Source organism: Chrysemys picta, chromosome 6, assembly GCF_011386835.1.
Source record: "Chrysemys picta bellii isolate R12L10 chromosome 6, ASM1138683v2, whole genome shotgun sequence".
NCBI classification, from domain to species: domain Eukaryota; kingdom Metazoa; phylum Chordata; order Testudines; family Emydidae; genus Chrysemys; species Chrysemys picta.
Genome location: NC_088796.1, coordinates 64,171,077 through 64,193,000, shown reverse-complemented (window position 1 = coordinate 64,193,000; position 21,924 = coordinate 64,171,077). Strand labels below are relative to the sequence as shown.

The following is a 21,924-nucleotide window of genomic DNA, read 5'->3' as shown; positions in this document are numbered from 1 at the left end:
TGTTAAAAGATAAGATGCCTTTGCTATACATGTTACATTTATTCTCCCTGCACCAGTCTTGATGGTGAAATTGTATTTGCATCACAATCCTCTGAACTGTGTTAGAATTTTTTTATTGTTCAGACCTACAGCAGTCTGAAAGTCATAGTGCTGCACTTAGTTTTTAAAGCAAAACCAGGAGTGATCTCAAGCGTGAAAAAGTAACAGAGACAGCATTTTTTGGCAGGGATTAAAAAATACAGAACTTTGTGCCTTGCAATGTATATGTGGGTTGTGGGGAAGGCATTTTTATAAAACCCGAAAGCAGTCATTTTGCTACACAACCAGCGAATTTAAGTTTGACAAAAATGATTGAAAATGAATGATTTTGAAGAGGGGAATCTGAATTTTATTTTAATGGATAAAAAGTTTACTGATAGAAATGGCCACATTGCCTCATTATAAAGTCAAAGCATTTGCACTTAGATATTGTACTTGAAGAAAAAAAATCATTTCATACAACTATTGAACTATTCACCAATCTCCAGTATGTCCAACATCATTAATTTATTATGTAATCATTGCTCAATAATCGTAACACTTCAACTTAAAAAGGACACTGTTAACTTGATACCTAGTCAATTTCAAACAGAGTTAAAAATCGTTTCAGGTATTTAACCAGCTTGACTTTTTTTGTTTTGTTTTGTTTTCACAGCTATATCTTCCTATGGTAGAAAATGTTTTACATAGAAACTGGCTATAGTGAGATAATGAAAGTGTCTATAGAATAACTGCTATTAAATACACAAAGTAAATAAACTGGATAAAAAACACAGACAAAAATTCTTATCTCCTAATCCTTTTGTTAATTTTATGTGATAGCTGTAGCAATTATAGGTGAAAAGTGTTCAAACAAATGCATTTTTTTTAAACTGATGGTATATTTAAATGTTTCAAACAATCAACCAGAAATAAGCTGTATGTGATGTGGTTCATTATGATGCACAAGAAGAGACTGAATTGGTAATGACATTTTTTAGATAACTGGACTCTGCACTAAGGGAAGTCCAGGGAAAAGGATCAAGCTTTTTGTTACAGAACTAATTTGACAGATTAAAAAAGGATGGGGATATTTTCTGCTAATCAGGAAGTAACTGTACTTTCAAGAGAGTCAATTTGAACAGCGTGATGTTTTTTCTTCACACGGGCATACACACCCTTAGCTCAAGAATGAGTGCGGAACATATACAGATGTGAGAAAAAGAGTGATCACAGTCTGACTAGTTAGGAAGGGTTAAGGTTTAAATAAAAGCAGCATAAACTTTTTTATAACTAGCTATTGTGTTGCATACAGCATCTCACTATTAACTGATGATCAGCTTTCTTTCATTAACATTTGAGTTTGCCTTAAATAAAATGCAAACAAAAATAGGAGAAAATATAAAATGGACAGTGGTGGAAAGTAACTAACTCTTTTTGTAGTACTGTGTACTCATGAATTATTAAAAAAATGCTACATCAATAAAGAAAGTTGTCAAAACAATTTCTCTAGGTTCTCTCTTATTCCCATCACCATGGTATTTGAGTGTTTAGGTTTCCTTGGTTACATTTTTCCAACAGGTATTTCTACAGCAAACAAACTGAAGCTGCAAGTCATCGGTGCTGAATCTTTCACACATAGAAACAAAGCAAAAAACTCTTCTTGATATGTGTAAAGGAAACAAAACTGAATGAAGCTTTCTTATCTTGATCATGATTATCAGCCAGGTAAGATCCATTTACTGTAGTCATGTCAAATGTTCTGAAAACAATGTCTAGGAGACTTCTTGAAAAAAAGAAGTGTCATGAAGCAGAAACAAAAGCAGCTGAAAACTTAAGTGGCAACACAGATAAGAAAAGCAGATCTTTTCAATACAAATGGAACCTCTGACTGCATCTCATAAGCTTTGTGGAGTAAGGCCTAAAATAGAAAGAATTCTGTAACTCTTAATGCTCTTGTACGGTGGGTGAAATATGGCTTCAGCAGAAACCACAAGCACAGAATTTCAATTACATTCAAAGTAACAATCCTGCAAATCGCCACAACAACACAATGATATTCTCAAAATTAGCCATTATTGTTGGCACATCTCTCTCCATATTACAAAAGAGCAAAACAACTTACCAAATACACATGGTTCACTATGAACAATGGGAAATGAAGACTTTTAATAGGAGGCTATTCTTTCTTAAGTACCACATACGTTTTACGTAACATGACTGGTTTAGTACTAATCTTTTAAACAAAGCTTTAGTTAAGATAATCATAATGCCCGATGAGGTGAAAGACAGTACTTTCCCACTGAGAGAGTTATAAAACAAAGCTCTTGTTATAATGATGGATTTTAATATGGATTTTTATTTACTGAGAATTCTAAAAACCAGGAAAAACGCAAATCACTAACATGTATGCTTTTTAAGGAATAGCCTTACATATTTTGAATGATTATGTTATTCAGAAAATTACATGCATGGGACTGCATGTGAACTTTAAACCTGTCTAAAACTCCTTTACTTCAGATGTTTCATATTTTATAATTCCCAGCAACACATAATATTCAAATTCAAATGCACTAACACTGATGCATGTAGAACACTGGTTAAATTTTAACCTTGAAAGAATTATTTTCATCAGAACAGGGCAAGTACTGAACCACTTTGTGTATGAAACACATTCAAATAAGTGAACAATGCATCAATACATTCATAAATAATGAAATACTCTATCAAAAATTAATGTGTCCTATTAAATTCTGAGTGATGACACACTGACCACACTCTAGTCTTTTTCTCCCCTGATCTATTGATCTTTTCTCAAAAAATGCATTTTTTTCCCTCTCGAGATTTGAATATCGACATTTTGGGGGTCTCTACGGAAAACGAGAATTTATTTTCCATGCTCATAGGTCTCAGTTTATTTTGAGCACACAATTTAGATATATAGGGAGAAAAGAGGAGGAAGGCAAGATTGAAAGCTAGAGTAGACGAGGAAAAAATGCACTAAGCAGTTGCTGAGGTCCAGGGAAAAAAAAGTGGTGAAGATACTTCATGCCAGAAAGAGCAATAACCGTCAATCACAAAAAACAAATGCTGCTTCCAGAAGAATCAAGTCCGGGGTCAGAAAACACTAGGGAAGGAAAGTTACTGGATCTTGAGTAGGAGAACTGAAGAAAAACATAAGTACAGGACAGAAAGAGAGAGAACGAGAGAAAGGTCATTACATTTTCTAAGGCATTAAAATGCTTCTAGATTACACCTATTTGTCTCACAATCTTCAGCAACAAATACCTATCCTGCCTGGCCTCATCCCCTTAATTAACAGCATCTTCATTCTATGTCCCACAATCTCCATTTTTAGGACTCAGTTCCTTCTTGGAGTCTTCTCTATTTCACCTTCCCCACTTCAAATTGTGCTAAAAACTAGATTTTTTGTTGTTGTTTTACGGCACTGGCTGCAGTGCCACAAATCGTGGCTTGTACAAGGTTGAAACTGTATACTAGATTATTCTGTATCAGGTATAATGAAGGTTGGAAAATATTTGCTATCATAGAGAATATTTTGGATATACCCTCTGTTACTTAGGGCCAGATTTTCAAGTGTGTTTAGTAATTTTTTGAGACTCATTTTTGGAGTCTCAAACCCGAGACACTTTTCGGGGGCTGATTTTCAGGAAGCACCAAAAATCTGTCCGAAGTTGTACACCCAAAAAACAGGCACCCCAAATTACTAGTCACTTTTGAAAATCTTGGCCTTCACTTTTAGTGCATAGCGGTTTTCCTATATAAACATGTCAAATGTATTTCAGTTTACTCCTGCTCAAATGCTTTCTACCTTTGCAACTTTCAGAGTGTTGAGCACACAGGCAAAGTTCCCCTTTAATCTGGATTTAGCAATACCAAAGTAAATCCAAAACTATCATAGGGTTACCATATTTGAACATTGAAAAAAGAGGACACTCCATGGGGCCCCGGCCCCGCCCCAACTCCGCCCCTTCCCCTCCCCCGGTCCCACCCCTTTCCCCACCCCCGGCCCCGCCCAACTCCGCCCCTTCCCTGTCCCCATTCCAACCCCTTCCCCAAAGTCTCCGCCCCCTCCCCTGAGCACCCCACATTCCCCCTCCTCCCTCCCAGCCACACGAAACAGCTGCACCAATTCTAAAGTCAGGCACTCCACTAGTATAGACTCCCATGACTTTAATGAAGCTGCTCAGTGGAGGATCTGCCCCGGCGCTCAGTTTTTGGGAGCGGTCAGGACACGCAGCTCACACTGTTCTGTTTCCCAGCTCCCCAGATGCCTTGGAGCACCCAGTTCTCCTCCCTGCCCGGTAAAATCCCGGACATTTTGAGCTATTTAATTCTTTAATTCTAAAACGTAATTCTTTATATGTAGTGAACTTTGTATTTTCGTTTTGGCATTGTGTTTGCTCCTAGGATCAGGGGCAGCCAGGGTCTCCACGTGCTGGGCCCGCCACAAGCCAAGCTCAGAGGCTCCCATTGGCTGGGAAAAGCTCCAATGGGAGCTGTCGGAGCCAGCCCCTGCAAGCCCTGCCCCCGCAGCTCTGATTGGGCAGGTATTTCGCAGTGATCCACCACACTGCTGTGTCTCATCACAAATGGGGAGCTGAGTGCCATACAGCACACCCCAGCCCCAGGAGCTCTGATCCACTTGCAGGCAAGGCAGCCCGATGCCCATCGCAGCCAGAGCTCTGATCCCTCTGCACACTCCTGCCTTTTTCACACTGCCCTCCCCTCCTCCCCCACCACAGTCAGTGCTTTTTGGCGACTCCCCGGAGCAGCTCCCCCAGCGCTGCCCCCCACCTGTGCAATCAGCGGCGCATGGTACTCCCAGCTTTGCTGGCATCCCTGGCTTACCTTAGAGCAGGCTCTGGCGACTGCTGCTGCTCCCTGACTCTTCGGCTCTCTTTAAGAGCCAAGCTGCCCTAGTGCTACCGGCTTCAGGCACTTCTCCTACCTGGGCTCTAGCTGAGCTGCTCCTCCCAGCTCAGACTGTAAGAGCCGAGCTGCTGGCTTTGGGCAGCCCTCCCCTACCTCAGGACCCAGAGCTGGCTGGACACGTCCCTTCCCCGGCTCCAACTGAGCTGCTCGGCTCCGCCCCCTCAGACTTACAGAGCAGAGCTGCAGGAGCCAGCGTTACCGGCTTCAGGCAGCACCCCCCCTGCCTCGGGACCTTGCACCGTGGGAGCAGCTCAGCTGGAGCCGGGTAGGAGAAGTGCCTGGCTGGGGGCTCGGGGTCCGGAGGCGGGGGGGGGTGCTGCCTGAAGCCAGTAGCGCTTGCTCGGGCAGCTTGGCTCTGTAAATCTGAGAGAGGAGGAGTGGAGCAGAGCCACAGGGGGAGAGGAAGTGCCGGCCATTTTCCCGGACATGTGTGGCTTTTCAGCAATTCCCCCCGGATGGGGGTTTGATTGCTGAAAAGCCGGACATGTCCGGGAAAAAGAGGACGTATGGTAACCCTAACTATCAACGAACAAGGTAACCTTTATTGCCACAAGATAAAGCACTTATATTACTCAACTCGCAGAACCACATCATTGTAGATAATAGAAAGTTGACTTACAGTGCACTACAGCAAAAGCAAATTAATATAAAGACTGGGCTAGATTCCAGACTTGTGCAAGTGATCACCTAGAGACGTTCTTTAATTTTTGCAGGAAAATACGAGCACTTGCTCTAAATAGTCTCAAAATGTCTGCAGAGATAAATGTTCTTTAACAACTGCTTCCCTCCCTACAACTCACATTCCTGAAACTGTCAAAGCAGCTGAGCCCTCAGTTCAGCACAGTTGAAAAGAATGAAGCAATGGCAGCAGATGTCTCAATCTCCAATAGAGGTTTTCTAATAAATGCTGTTACAGCTAAGCAACTGTGGTGAAATATTGCACAAATCCAACAAAATCTTAAAATCATCTTTCCAACCTGTCACTCTGGTTAACTTAACTCCTTTAATTTTGCATTTCAGCTATAGAGCAAGTACATATTGCTCTAGGACAAATAAATTATTAGTTTCCATTTGCCCTATGGCACATACAAGAAAATACATTCATCCACCTCGGAAGCAGGTTTCTTTCAAGATGATTCTCTATGCTGGATTTCCAACAGAGATCAAACAAGAAGAATCCTGCCTTTGTTTATTTCTTTTATCAATGCAAAAATAATGGTGCAGGTTAAAATGCAACACTATGGTTTGAAATATAAACAGAGATCATTTGCTTTATCATCACATTAAAATTAACTTTTAAAAAATGTATTACTGAAACTAAGTCCAATAGCCAATGTGTGCTTAATTCAGTAAAGAAATGATATTGTGCATGCTGCCTATGTCACTTTTCACCAGTTTTTATGAAGAAATGTGTTAATAATGCTAGAGCTGGTTGGAAATGTTCTGACAGAAAAGGGTTTTTTGGTCAGAAAATGCTGATTTGTCAAAATTTTAAATGTTCTGAAAGGATGTGTTAATTTCGGCAAAATTTCTGATGGAACTTAGGCAGGTTTCCTGAGAGGTCACCCCCCAGCCTCTTCCCTGGCTGTATACAATCAGGTGGGCTGACACAGAACCTGAGCTCCTGGGGCTTCTGGGATTGTTTTAGTTTCCAAAACAAAATATTGAGGAATTTCATTTCCATAAAAAAAAATCAAGTGTTGGCACTTCATCCTGATTGATGAAATGTTTTTCAAATTTTTGAGGAAAAGAAAGTCAGGTTCTCAGCCAGATCTACTAAATACTTGAGAAAACTCTTCCTCTAGATCTTATCTGTTGTTGGAAACAAAAAATAATGTCTAATTTCTAGTGCCTTCTGCCTACACGGGTATTTGTTGTGAACTAAGAAACCTGGTCTGAAATCTATCTTCAACATTTTCATTATTTTATCTTATGTATTTATAATATTTGCATAGGATTCAGTGAACAGTATGGGAAGTTCTAAGTGGGCAATTTAATACCTATAAATTTACATATATATTTATCCACTGGGCTACAACTGTCTTCGCTTAAGTGCCTTCTTTAGATTTCAACCCTGTCAGAATTGTATTTTTATTAAAAATTCTTAATTTTCTGCCCTCAGAGACAAACAGATCACTACATTTTCAACACAATCATGTTCATCATCCAAAACACTCAGCATCTAATGAAAACACTTAAAATTGGTTTAAAAAATCAAATTCAATATACATCATTCAATTTGTTTTACATTACATTTTTCTAAAAAGAGGTTTCTGAAATTCTCTATGGAATCCACTTTGCACTCTGCTGCCTTTGGATAAAATGTTTGATTATTTTTTCTTTGTAATTTACAATCTGTTCCTACTTTATTCATAGTACAATTTGTGTTTCTTCTGCTGAATAATTTAACACCTATGAATTCCCTTTTATATTAGTCAAGGAGACTCTAGCTTAGTAGTAAAAGTATTTGCCTTATATTTGGATCATAGTAACATAAATCCTGTAGGGTTTATATTTTTGATAAAAGCTCTTCATATCCATTTTCTCTGTCACATCAGAATCATTTTCACCACTTAAAGTGTAGTTATATTCTGAAAAAATGATGCTGTAAAAATGCTCAACAGATCTTGTCCCTGTGAGTATTCAGTCACATATGCTTACTACAGTGATAAAAATGTGACTGTATTGATTTTTTTTCTTTTTGTTGCTTTTGTCAGCTCTGCAGACTCAACGCAGCTAAGAAAATGTTAGCTGGATTTTATTTCTTCTTATAAATCAATAGAATTCTTTACTTTACTTTCCCAATTAGTTACATCTATGCAAAACTAGTTAAGGCAATGAAGTTGCACAGATATCTATGAGATAATAATTTAGTCTGCAGGTTTATTTTTTTTAAAGTCATGAGGACGTATGAAAAGGAGAAATTAACGCTTGCTCTTAATTTCCAGGTTGAGTTTGTAAGGTTGTCAGTCTTTTTTCCTTGTGAACTGAGAACATTAGATATGAAAACAATGACATGCCATCATGAAATTCCATGATGCAATTTTACAGTCACTCTTCTGAGTAGCATAAAACCTTTATAGTCAATACACTACTGCATGTGGATAGATTACCCAAATATATAATTGTTTTCAACAGCAAGCCAATCATCATGCAGATCTTTGCAGGAAGCTGGGAATTTTAACCTTATCAACAAAATCAACAGACAATGTATTGTAAATTCTATAGTCACTTATGTTTTTAATGGAAAATTATGGTAGGTCTGCAATGCCCAAATAACATTTCACAAATCACATGCCCATTAACCAAGGATCACATCTATCTACTGTATTTCTAAGGTGTATATCACTGTACTACCCAAGCACCATCAAACTCCTCCTAAGGAAAAAAAATCTACAGAAAAGCGTTACACCCCAAAAGAAATGGGCACAACATAAAACATGTTGGATGGGAGGGAATGGCAGCTGTTTAGGTGTCTAACTGCATGGAGCCAGAAATCCAACAGAAATCTCAGCTGCAAAGTAGAGCCGAGTGGGAAATGATTTTCCCATCCTCTGAATATTTTGAGAGTTCAGACATTTTTCCTGTTTCACATCAGGACAAAACTGACACCTCTCGATGGTTTTTTATTGGGGGGAGGAGAGACCCACCACCCCAGAGCAGCCAATAAGCTAGTGGTTAGGACATGTTTGGGGGTGGGGCTCAATGGGTATTATGCCTACACTGCATAACAACCCCTCCTCCCCCCCAGCAGTGAGTTTCAGAGCCCAGGTCAACTGATTTGGGCTTGTGCTACAGTGCTAAAAATACCAGCATAGTTCCTGCTTTGGCTGGAGCCTGGGCTCTGAAACCTGATGAGAGGGAGGATCTCATAGCCCAGGCTTAGGGTGACCAGATCACCCAAGTCAAATATCGGGACGCGGGGGGAGGGGGGGGCGTGGCGTGGCCAAAAAAAATAAAAAATAAACCCACAACCTTTCCTCCGCAAGCGCTGGAGGGAGGCCTGGGAGACTCAGAGGGAGCGCGGGGCCGGGGTGAGTAAGAGTCTGGCCTGGCCCCGAGCAGGCAGGACTCAGTTGGGTGGTAGGGCGAGGAGGGGGGCGGCCCGCGGGGCCAGGCGGTGGCTGATCTCACCCCCGGCCAGCGGGACTCGGGAGCAGCCGCTGCTGCAGCTCCCACTGCCGCGGGGGAGGAAGCGGCCATGGCGCTTGGCGGCTGCGGCTCTGGCGCCCCCGAACCCCCCGAGCCGGGGCCTGCTGTGGGAACCCAGCAGCGTGCACGCTGCGCCCAGCCCCTGGCCAGTCGCGTCTGGGCTGCTGCCCAGCTGGTGCTATCCCGCGCCGGCCCCGGAGTGGGGGCAGCAGGCCCCAGCCCCCCCGTCCCGCAGGGGAACGAACGGGGCTGGGCTGCCGATGCCTCCGCCCCGGGGCCGCCGCGGGATAGCACCAGCTGGGCAGCAGCCCAGACGCGACTGGCCAGGGACTGGGCGCAGCGTGGGCGCTGCTGGGTCCCCGCAGCAGGCCCCGGCTCGGGGGGTTCGGAGGCGCCGCAGCCGCCGAGCGCCATGGCCGCTTCCTCCCCCGCGGCAGTGGGAGCTGCAGCAGCGGCTGCTCCCGTGTCCCGCTGCCCGGGGGGGAAAACAGCCGCCGCCTGGCCCCGCGGGCCGCCCCCCTCCTCTCCCAACCACCCAACTGAGTCCTGCCTGCACTGGGCCAGGCCGGACTCTTACTCACCCCGGCCCCGCGCTCCTTCTGAGTCTCCCGGGCCTCCCTCCAGCGCTTGCGGAGGGAGGAGGAATGGTGAGCCTGGGGAAGAGGCGGGGATTCGGGGAAGGAGCCAATCGGGGGAGGAGGGGGTGGAGTCGGGGCGGGGTGCGAGCACTTCCGGGCTCCAGGCTCCGGCGCATTTCCTTGTTTGTCCAGTGTCCCGACCGCACGTCGGTCGGGACACGGGACAAACAAGGAAATATCGGGACAGTCCCGATAAAATCGGGACGTCTGGTCACCCTACCCAGGCTCCAGCTCAAGTGGGGAAGAATATACCATTATTTTTAGCCTCATAGCATGAACCTAACTCATTTGATCCAGGCTCTGATACTTGCTGCTGGGGGGCTTTTTTCCACAGTATAGATATACCCAATGTCTCCTCTTGGAGTTGTAACGGGCGCTCTCCTGGGATGTGGGAGAGTAAGGTTCAAGTCACTGTTCCACCTGATTCCGAGGAAGGACTGGAACCTGGGTTTATCACCCCCACCCTCACCCGCAGGTGAGTGTCATAACACTGGGCTATTAGCTATTCAGGAGCAGGGAGTTTCCCCTCCTCTTTCTTCCCTCCACAACTTCCATTCTGGACTTAAGAAACCTTACTTGACAAACATCTAGCTGAATCTGGTATCTTCCCACAAAAAGTTTAAATTTTGACAAACTGGCAATTTTTTACGAAAAACCATTCTGAAAAATGCCTAATCAGCTCTACTTCAAAGTCCTGAATCCTGGGACATCTATACAGAGTGCCTACCCTTCATGCATTACCCAGTCCAATCACAACAAACAGCAGCAATGAGCAGTTCAGCCACTATCTTGCCATTGCATCTGTGTAGTAGAGCAAAAGAGGACTTAAAGCTGGCATGAGCAGCACTCCAAATTACCACTTTTGACTGGAAAAAGGTTTCACAGAATTGTTGATCCAGAGTTGCATTCTTCAAACAGAGTAACATTCAAACCAGTAGCATGTGTACTTGCTGCTTTAAAAAGGCCAGTTCACAAGGTTGAAAACAATTATGAGCCAAATCATCACAGAGAAAGAATTTAAACAGAAAAATTGAACTGTTTACGAACATTTTACTACATACCTCAAAAGCCACAATCCCGCATTTCAGAAAGAAAGCTATGCTGGTTAAAAAGACAGTCTGGTATAAAGGGGAAGTGAAACCAGCTATAAACTATATAAACAAATGTAAAAAATGGAGAAGTGGATAGCAGTAAATATCAATTAGAAGCTAGGAAGTGTAGAAAATTGGTAAGAGAAGAAATCTATGGCCAGCAGGCATCCTAACAATGGTACTAGTCAAACACTATATAAAAATGGTAGAATTGTCAATAATAATGCAAAAAAAGGTGGAAGTGTTCAATAAATACAGAACTGAAATATCTGGGGGTCAAAAAGCATATGATGTAGTCATAATGATGAAACGTTTTCCACTCCAACAGTAAATACAGATGATGTTAAAAAGCAACAACTAAAGTTACATCTTAAATCAGCAGATCTAGGTAATTTACATCTGAGAATTCTGAAACAATTGATTGAGAAGTTCTCTGGACCATTGATGTTGATTTTCAATAAGTCTTGAAACACTGGGAAGATTCAGAGGACTAGAAGAAAGCAAAGGCTGTGTCTATATTTAAAAAGAATAAACCCACATAACTACCGGCCTGTCAACGTCAATCTGAGGCAAAATAATGGAATGACTGAGATGGGACTTGATTCATAAAGAATTAATGAAGGGTAATACAATTAATGCCAATCAACATGGGATAATGGAAATTAGATATTTTCAAACTAACTTGCTATCTATTTTTCATAAGATTACAAATGTGGTTGATTAAGTATATTACATCAATACTATTACCTTTGAGTTCGGTAAGGGATTTGACTTGGTACTGCATGACATCTTGATTAATCAACAAGAACAACAGAAAATCAAGATGGCAAACATTATATGATTAAATGATAGCTGCCAAAATGTAGTTCTAAATGAGAAATCATTGTCAAGTGGCTACGTTTCTAGTGCAGTTTCGCAGAGATGGGTTCTTGATTTTAGACTAACATTTTTATTAATGACAGTGAAAGAAATCAAATTTTTCACTGATGTAGCATTACAGATGACACAAAAATTGGGAGAGTGGTAAATAAGGAAGAGGGCAGGTCACTGATACAGAGCAAACTGGATTGCTTGGTAAGCTGAGCACAAGCAAACAATGTGTGTTTCATGGCTAAATGTAAGGTCATATATCTAGGAACAATGCAGGCCATAATTACAGAATGGGTAGCTCTATCCTGGGAAGCAGTGACTATGAAAGAGACATGGGGATCATGGAAGATAACCATCTGAACATGAGCTCCCAGTGCAATGCTGTGGCCAAAGGGGCTAATGCAATCCTTGGAAGTATAAACAGGGTAATTTCAAATAGCAATAGGGAGGTTATAGTACTTCTGTATTTGACACAGGAGCATCTGCTATTGGAATACCCTGTCCAGTACTGGTGTCCACTCTTCAAAAAGGACGTTGAAAAACTGGAGATGGTTCAGAGAAGTGCTACAAGAATGATTAAATGATTGGAAACCATGCCTTATAGTTATAGACTCTTAAGAATTCAATCTATTTAGCGTAACACAGAGGAAAGCTAAGAAGTGACTTGATCAGTCTTTAAGTACCTACACAGGGAACAGAAATATGATAATAGAGGACCCTTCAATCTAGCAGAGAAAGGTATAACAAGAAACTAGGGGTGGAAGTTAGAGATAGATACATTCAAACTAGAAATAAAGCACAATTTTTTACAGAGAGGATAATTAACCATTGAAACAGTTTACCAAGGGCTGTGATGGATTCTCCATTGCTGGAAATTTTAAAATCAAGATTGGATGTTTTTCTAGAAGTGTGCTCTAGCTCAAGCACAACTATGTGCAGCAGGAATTAAAATAGGGAAGTTCTATGCTCTGTGTTATATAGGATGTCAGATTAGATGATCACAATGGTTCCTTCTGGCGTTAAAAACCTATAAATCTATATAGGCGTGTCCACCTGACTGAAATACATGACAACACTTATTTTGTTGAGGAAGGGGTGGGAGAAGCATTTTAGCTCCTGTGCCCTCCACATGTTCTCTTCCTTCTGAAACCAGATGGTGGGTGCAGAGGTTCTAGACTTAACTTATGAAAGGGGAGATTTTTTCAAAGGCACAAATGGCAGTTGGGGGTCTGTCATTTGTGCATTTGAAAATCTGCCCCCAAAGTCTTCATCAATTGTACTTAAAGATATTAGGTTTTTCAAACAATGCAGTAAGTTAATTACAATGTAAAACAAAGAAAAATATCAGATCCAAAATATTTCATGTGGATAAAACAAGTTTAAAAAATCACTATTAGAAAATAAGCAGCTTTTTAAATGATCAAGTTTAACAACACAGAGTAACTTGGTACATCCAAAGTTCAGAGCTAGATAGTGTGCATTTAAGAACCCTAAAAGGAAGATAAAATAGGTCCTAATTGTATCTTGCCTGGCTTCTCCCACCAAGCCTAGGGACCTCATGCTCTGCAACACTGGCCCCATTGCAGCTCCCAACCCTATGGCTTTCACCCTCCCAGTGGGCCTGTTGGGTCAAAACATTCCAGTTTCCCTAGCAACCAAAGCAGAATGGGAAGTACAGATCTGGGTGCCAGTGTTCCCTTTTCCATGACTGCTTCCCACCTCCCCATTCTTTTTCTGTTCCCTCGCTTCCCATACGCTATAAACCACTTCTCCTCTTTTAGTCGATTACCCATCCCAAAAAATGTGCATTAAGTAGTCAGCTCGATCACTTCACTTGCAAGTTGTATTTCTTTTCCTCGGCCTTTGTTATTCTTAACTGTTTTAGACTCTTTGGTGGCAAGGACTACAATCTTGTATATGCAGGGCAGGATTAAGGCACACTCATTACAGGCAGTCAAATAACATTAACTCTGCCCTGTAATGATGGTATGAGAAAGGGGGGAAAGAGGGAATCTCCGCCCCCCCAATGTATTTTTAGAAATCAGTTTAATCTGATCTGGATCCATTCACACTGAAACGGATTAATCATAATAGCTTGGTTATAGCATTGCACAGACCTACAGGGCAGAGTTAAAGTTGTTTGTGTTCCTTAATTGTGCATTTCTATACCTTAAAGTATTCTGATTTCATTTACACTAAACCTTAATTTTGAAAGTCCTGGGTTTGTAATGCTTGTCACCCTTAATTTAATCATAAGTACTTCCACAACCATAACTCCACCTTAATGTAGTTTTTTGTTTAGGAGTATAAATAGTAATAAAACAAAAAAACGGAACCCCCCATTTAATTTGATAACCCTTTTCTAAACGTGACTGTTTTTACAGATCTCACTCTATATAGCAAAGTTTATTCTTTTCGCAGATAGGCTTTATTTTTTAACACACGAGTGTTTTGGACCACATGTAGTTGTCTTTAAATTTGGTCTCTGATCACAAAACAGTAATGTTTAACTAAATATGGCAGCATTATCATTTGGGTTGTAGTGGAGAAAAATAGCATAATTTGCTTATTAACTGGTTAAATTAAATTAAGAAAATATCCCTTTTACAAACAGTTGAAAAATTACACTACAGGTACATACAGGTACTATGGGAGAAAACAATGAAAGTGCAAATGGAACACAGTTGAATAATTACAATATGCATAATTCATTACTAGATCTACAGCCAAATATTTTATGCTTATATATCTAGTAAAAAAAGTATATCTGTAATGTCTTATATCACAGTACACTGAACTCTGAAGACTGCTACTGAATCTGTGGACTGTTACTGTTATTTATATTGCTGAGAAAGTGCCAGATAACATGAATTAAATGAATAGATTTCATTCTGAATTATGACACATTATGTGTGCTCTACTTTGTAAAAAAAAGTGCAACTATTATAGTCTTAAAACTGGAAATCTCTCTCTTACCAGTTAAAGTCTTGGCACAGATAAGACAAGTTTCTTTTGGATAATTTCTGAAGTGTTAAAAATATTTCTAAAGCTGTTCACAGAGCTCAAAATTAAATCTGCTTGAAGAGAGCAATCAAGGTTTAGAGAGAATTATATCACATTACATTTTTCCCTACTCAAACTGAGATTATCACAAGCAAGCTAAATTAGAAGCCTTTTTTGCTCACAGAAGAAAAATGAAATATTTTGCGTGTTAAAAATAAAAGGATGGAGCACACAATACAACAAGTACTGAAGTAAAACCAGATGGTATTTCGTCATACTTATTTTAATCTCTCTCCTAACAACTTCAGTAGTATCCAATTCCCATCAATTATTGACAAAAAGTAGACTATTGAGATTAACAGAAATACTGGTAATCTTCCCCCAAACCCTGTCTACTACCTTACTTTGGAAACTTGAAAAGATCGGTTGTGTAAGTTAAAGCAGTCACCACAATGGATTTATGTGACAAGGAACAGAACAGGAACAAAAATCAGATTCATTCCTCGATTTAAGAAATTGTAAATTCTCATGTAGCAGGCAAATAACTTCAGGTGTTCATTGTTTTCCATTTTAAAAAACCCACATACACATGGTTTATTATTAGAAATCTTATAAAAAAAAATCCCACATGTGACTTGTACTTAATATTGAAAAGGAACTCTCAACTTCCCCAAGCAATAACAAAGGGCAGGCTCTCTCCTAATATATTTTCTTCGGAGGGTTGTAATTTTAATTATAAGTTCTTTTGGCAAGTGACGATTCCCAAGGGTTTGCACTTGCTCACCTGTATTGTCAGATGTAAAAACAGATTCCTTCTGAGCAGAGATAGGAGCAGCCACAGTTGTCAATATACCCTTCTACTGGCCACATTCAATTAAAACAGTTACTGCACTCTCCATTTGTGCAGACTTTTTTTTGCCAATTATTATGAGGCTTTACAGCCTTATATTCCCTCATATCACAAACATTTAAAAACTTTTAATAATAAAAACAAGTAGAAATAGCAGGAACTTAGTCAATCACCGAGTACATCTCCCTGCTTGTGCAGAATTGTTTTCTACAGCATTTTATAAAACAAACAAACAAACAAACAAAAGTCAGTGATCCTGCCTCAAAGCTTTTACTAACAAATTACTTTTCGGATCCAAACTTGTTACTGTATTTGATCACAGGTGTACCACCTAATTTAAAAGAGCATATTAGCCCCAGTTTTGAAAAGGATTAATATTTGAATAGCTGATTGTACTCATGCCTCACATAAATTGCATTTTTGTGGTGTGTTTAGATTAAAGTGTATCAAATGCAGTCTGTTCCTTTAGGTTACAGTAAACAGGTAAGCCAAAATCTGGATTTCTGATTGGTGACTAGAGAACAAAACTCCTAATTCAGAAAAATGCGCAGAAAACATGAGGCTTACAAGGTGGATATTTGCCCCTCATGTTATAGAAATTCACAAAAAACGTGTAATGAATATAAATTTATAGTCCTCCCAGTCTTTCACAGATGCTAGTAGTACTGGTGTATATTTCAGATGTTCTATTGGATAGATATACTAGAGCAAAAATACTTATATTCTGTCTGTAGAGTCTATCCACAAGCATTAACAAAAACAAACCAAAGAGCAATGTTTATATTTTCTTACTCTCAAAATACTCATGTTATTTTCATGCTTCTTTGAATGCTGATTGATTGATTAAAGTCTCTCTCTCCTTAACCAAGATTCAAACCAGATATAGGCATAGCTATTTTGCACTGATTTATAGCACTCATTAACATAACTGAAAAATCATGATTAATACAAAATCTATTCTAATATGCTATTCTATTTTAAAGTATTTTACACTAAAATATAAACTTGAAAGAAAGATGTGAAATAACGCTCAGATGAAAAAAGATTATGTTAAGTTGCTCTGAGAAGGAGTCTGTCTCTGCTTACAGAGTCAATGTGAAGATGAGCATAGTTGCCTTTTGTTGCTTTTCTTTGAATTTTACTAAAATATAACCTTGTCTATCTCCTTTCCATACATCTTTTTAAAAATATAAGCTTGACTTAAACTTTTAAGTTAACTTTTTAGGTGCTTCTATCCCCACTAGTGGCAGCGCCAATGGAAATTATTTCAGTAGGTAACAGATGCTTTTTTTTTTTTGTGTGAAATCTAAAATTTTTCAGAAAGGAATATTTGAAATCAGATTTACAGACCACAATTTCCAAAACACATACCTCTGAATGCACTGACATCCCCATAATGTACTTGGAGCACAAAATATTTGCTACCTGTTTCTCCTCCAACTTTGAATCCAACACCTTAAAATAAAGAAGACGAGTTAGGGTTATGGAAACAATAAATAAGGTACATTTTAAATAGTTCGTCACTGGTAACACTGTCTAAAAGTCCAAGACTGAATATTTATACTGGCAGTGGAGGAGGAGGGAAGTTTCATTTTAAGATGTCAGTGAAAAAACTACTGGTCATAGAAACTACTAAATAAATACATAAATAAAATATTGCTGAAGTGGCACTGAACATAAACTTCTGATACTCATCAGTCTGAGTCACAGTCATCAATGAAGAGTGATGACTGATTTAGGCAAATAATTCCTTCATTCCAATGCATATTAGGTAGGATTATAAAACAAGATGACGCTCATGTTCTTTATTAGCCACAAAGGATTCTAATATAATGAATGCTTATTTTTCATTTCCCATTTTAACAGTTAATTTAAGTTTAACAAGATGTAAATTGCTACGAATTTATGCAAAAAACACTAAGATTAGAAATACACAAACTTAATTTTCCACCCCAAAATGTTCAACACTGCAAAAATCATTATTTTCATGAAAGTTGTCAAAATGTGCAGGCTTCCAAGTAGAATAACAATGGGGTGACAAATTATCAACAGATATTACAGAGGAACTTGAAAGAATGAATACAAATTACAGAGCACCAGCATCATTGATAAGGATCTTTCCACACCTGCCCAACAATGAAAATACTTGGCGAGAAGCAGAGAAAGCAATCTCTGCCTATTCAGCCTGTGAATCCCACTAGATTAATAAGTGCCACTGGCAAAGCTTCTCTGTGAAGAGGGTTGCAGAATCTCTATGCACAATCATAGTATCAATAAGAAAAAAATAAGGAAAGAAAGGAAGACTGGTAACTCATTTAAACATCTGCAGTTTTGAGTAGTTTAGAGACAGCAACAAATTGCCAGCTGGGGTTTGGCACGTACTTTAGCACCTTGGCTCCCTGGATTGTACAGCTTTGGTGAACTGTAGCTACAAGTGAATATGCTCAGAGCTCAATTAATGTCCCTGCTGATTACACTACTCTACAGACAAAATGCTTCTGAAATAAATGTAGTCAAACTTTACTAATTCTGTGTCACTGAGAACGAAAATGATGCTTAAGATTGTTGATTGGCTCTAGTTTTCAAGATATGCTATTGGGTCAGTATATACGACCCTTGACTTGGGAATGGCGGAGGATACGTGAGTTATAAAGGGAAGGGATCTCAATTTAAACCAGAAATGACTAAAATACATCTTTGACTGGATCTATGAATAAATCCATGACTGGGTTTGGACAGTACTTGCTTTTTAGGCAAAACAATGAATGATGCAATCTGAAGCTGGTATTGCGTCATACATGATATGAATTGCATCATGTTATTCCTAGAAGTCATGGATGATGCAATCAAAATGAAGTTTATATCACTCTGCTGAACAAATTGCCCTATATCAGCTCTAGAAATCATACAGTGTCGTGCTCTCTTATTTGTCAGTGTTTGATTTTGCAAAGGGACACGTTTCTGTTTAGCCAAAGTGAGCAGAGATGCCTCGTACTTGTGTGAACAGTACAGATAACTTCTGCTATGTTTGTGGTGAAGTGACTTTTGCATCACAAAAGCGCAGTATAACCACTATGGTTAAGAAAGCCTATCACCTTTATTTTGGCTGCAAAATTGGAGATCAGGACAAGAGGTGGGCCCCACACATATGCTGCAACACTTGTGCAACAAATCTTCGCCAGTGGTTGAACAGGGAAAGGAAATCTATGCCTTTTGCAGTGCTAATGATTTGGAGAGAGCCAACAGATCATACCAGCAATTGTTACTTCTGCATGGTGCCTCCAGTTGGGAAAGGGGTGTCAAAGAAGAAAAAGTGGACTGTGCATTATCCAAACATTCCATCAGCTATACGCCCAGTACCCCACGGAGAAGGACTGCCGGTTCCTGATGCACCAGAATCATTCTCACTTGAGTCAGACGAGGAACAGGAAGAGGATGAAACTTCTGTTCCTGAACCATCAATGTCACAGGACCCACGTTTTCTCCCATCCTCCTCCTCTGAACCACACCTCATAACACAAGGTGAACTGAATGACCTTGTCAGGGATTTGGAACTACCCAAGAGTAAGGCAGAGCTGTTGGGCTCCAGACTACAGCAGTGGAATCTCCTGGCAGGTGATGTTAGGGTTTCCATGTTCTGTGACCGTCAAAAGGATCTTGTCCCATTCTTCTTCATGGAAGGTGATCTTGTAGCCTGCAACAACATCGATGGTGTGATGCAGCCCTCAACATCGTTCACGATCCAGATGAGTGGAGACTGTTCATTGATTCATCGAAGATGAGTCTTAAAGCTGTTTTACTGCATAATGGCAATGTTTTGCCATCAATTCCAGTTGGTCATGCAGTCCATATGAAGGAAACCTATGACAACATGAAACAACTTTTGAGATGCATAAACTAAGACCAACATCAGTGGCAGCTTTGTGGCCATTTGAAGGTTGTTGCTCTCTTGCTTGGTCTGCAGACTAGATACACAAAGTACTGCTGTTTTCTCTGCGAATGGGATAGTCGTGCAAGAGATTCCCACTACATCAAGAAAGATTGGCCACTCCGACAGTCATTGGAGCCTGGGAGGAAAAGTGTTCAGCATCCACCACTTGTTGAATCAAGGAAGATTTTGTTACCACCCTTACATGTCAAGCTGGGTCTGATGAAGAACTTTGTCAAGGCCATTGACAAAACACAAGCAGCTTTCAAGTACCTCCGTGGAAAATTTCCAAGGTTAAGTGAAGCTAAGATAAAAGAAGGTGTCTTTGCTGGTCCTCAGATTCGTGAACTTCTTCGAGATGATGCATTTGACCATGCACTGCGTGGCAAAGAAAAGACGGCATGGAAAGCCTTCCAGTTAGTGGCAATAAATTTTCTCAGAAACAACAAGGCAGACAACTACAGATTGTTGGTGGAAAACCTCCTCAAGGCATACAAAAGCCTTGGTTGCAACATGTCACTAAAGATACATTTTTTGCACTCTCATCTAGATTTTTTTCCACCAAACTGCGGAGCAGTGAGTGACGAGCACGGCGAGCGATTTCACCAGGACATTGCAACAATGGAGAAATGCTATCAGGGCAAATGGAGCCCATCAATGCTTGCAGACTATTGCTGGACAGTGACAAGAGATGCTCCATTTAATGAATACAAGAGACAAACCAAGAAGCGCTGAGTAGACACTGAATAGGACTAAACTATGTACATAATAGTTTTTGCCTTTTGTTTCATAATAAATTTTATTTATATAACCCTTTTGCTGATTTTTAAAGTGTTACATAAACAGGACAGGTGAAATATCATGTAAAGCAACCATAAACACATGAAAAGACCTAGGTTTACAATTTATGATTAAAACTCTACTATCTACACAATATACATAGACATAAAATGTAAAAACTTAAATATCTTAAACAGTAGCCAATCAGTTGTTTTAATTGTCATATTTGAATTCAGCACATCAAAATACATAATAAATAGCACATTTTATCTCTGAAGCAGACGACTTCTCAAAAATTGTAGGCCAGTGTTAATATACAAGGAGATTTCTAGAAAAGGTAGTCTGTGGTATTCTATACTGTTCATAGCAATGGGAAATGGAGCTAGAGGATAAAGGGGAAAAGTGACTCCGTTTAAAGGGATTGCAATAAAATAAAGATATCCTCAGACTAAAGCTACACCTTCCATAGATTGTAAATATATTTCCAGTACACTCCAAAGGCTGTCCTGGAATAATGCAACGGAGTATTACACTGAGAGTAGCCCACTGAAAATCTGATGGGATTCATCCAAAGGACAATGTCATATAAAAATGAAGGCAGATTTATGTGCTCTCCAATTGTTTCAGAACATCAAGCTGTGAAACAAATTGTGTACAGAAAGCCCTTACAGATCTGTAAGTTCCCAGACACAAAATACAAGACAAAATTGAAAGACAAATATATTTAGATGGAAGCCTCTATACAACCTCTAATCAGATAGTTTCTCTCTCTTTTTGGAGCTTGTCTGAAATGCACTTTGAATTACAAACAGGATCCATTATCTACATACGCAGTGGTGTGTCTTGTAAGGGGATAGAACTGGCATTTTAAAGGCTCCCAACTTCTTGTACAACTTTTGTCAACCACCAAGCTCTGCTTCCAAATTTTTCTTTTCCCAAGTTAAATTCTTTTTAAGTTGGGAAAGTTTATCAAAATCTTCCTCAACCTTCTCCACTTAATCCAGAGAGGATTTTTGATGATCCTTAGACAACATTAAAAATGCATCTATTCTCCCAATCTTTTCCTCAGAGGTGAGGGGCACAGAGGAGAAGGGATGGCACAATTGGAGGGAAAATGTGATTGAATCCGTAAGAGAGGTTATGGCAGAAGCGATATAGATTTCTTGTGGGATTTTGTTGTTGTTGTTGTGATGATGTTCTCCTTTCTTTACATTTCATACATTTTTTGACATCTGTGATTTTAAATATGTGTAGTAGTGCACCTAAAACACGGGAAAGGCAAATCAAAGAGAAAAGAACACCACCATGCATTTGTCACAACGGCATGCCTGTCAACCATCTCATTACAGCTGTGATTGCCTTGAGTTTTCAGATACCTGTCCTGGAAAGTTCCCAGTCCTTGGATGCTAGTTGAGTTCTACAAAATAAGGTTGGCCTCCTATAGCTGTGGTGAGGAGCAAGGAGGTCTGTGGCTACCAGTGCATCCCTTCCCCTTTTCCCTGCTCCATCCCCTCTGTTGGGCCTCTGAGATTGGCACAGAAGGATAATAGCCACAGAGCAAAACACTGTCTGTCCAGTCCTTTTCTATACCTCTGCCCAGATTCTCATCTTAGCACTCAGAGGTAATAGGGCCAGCTG

The 21,924-nt window shown here is 40.0% G+C and overlaps 1 protein-coding gene across 17 annotated transcripts in view; it reads right to left on the bottom strand.

The window, feature by feature from the left end:
- PAM (peptidylglycine alpha-amidating monooxygenase) overlaps positions 1 to 21,924 on the bottom strand; it is a 236,942-nt gene that overhangs the window by 78,937 nt on the left and 136,081 nt on the right. For all 17 annotated transcript variants that reach the window (XM_005303795.4, XM_042840416.2, XM_005303797.4 and 14 more), the window contains one exon: positions 16,950 to 17,033. In XM_005303795.4, coding sequence (XP_005303852.2) covers positions 16,950 to 17,033 — 84 coding nt within the window. The remainder of the gene's footprint in view (positions 1 to 16,949; positions 17,034 to 21,924) is intronic.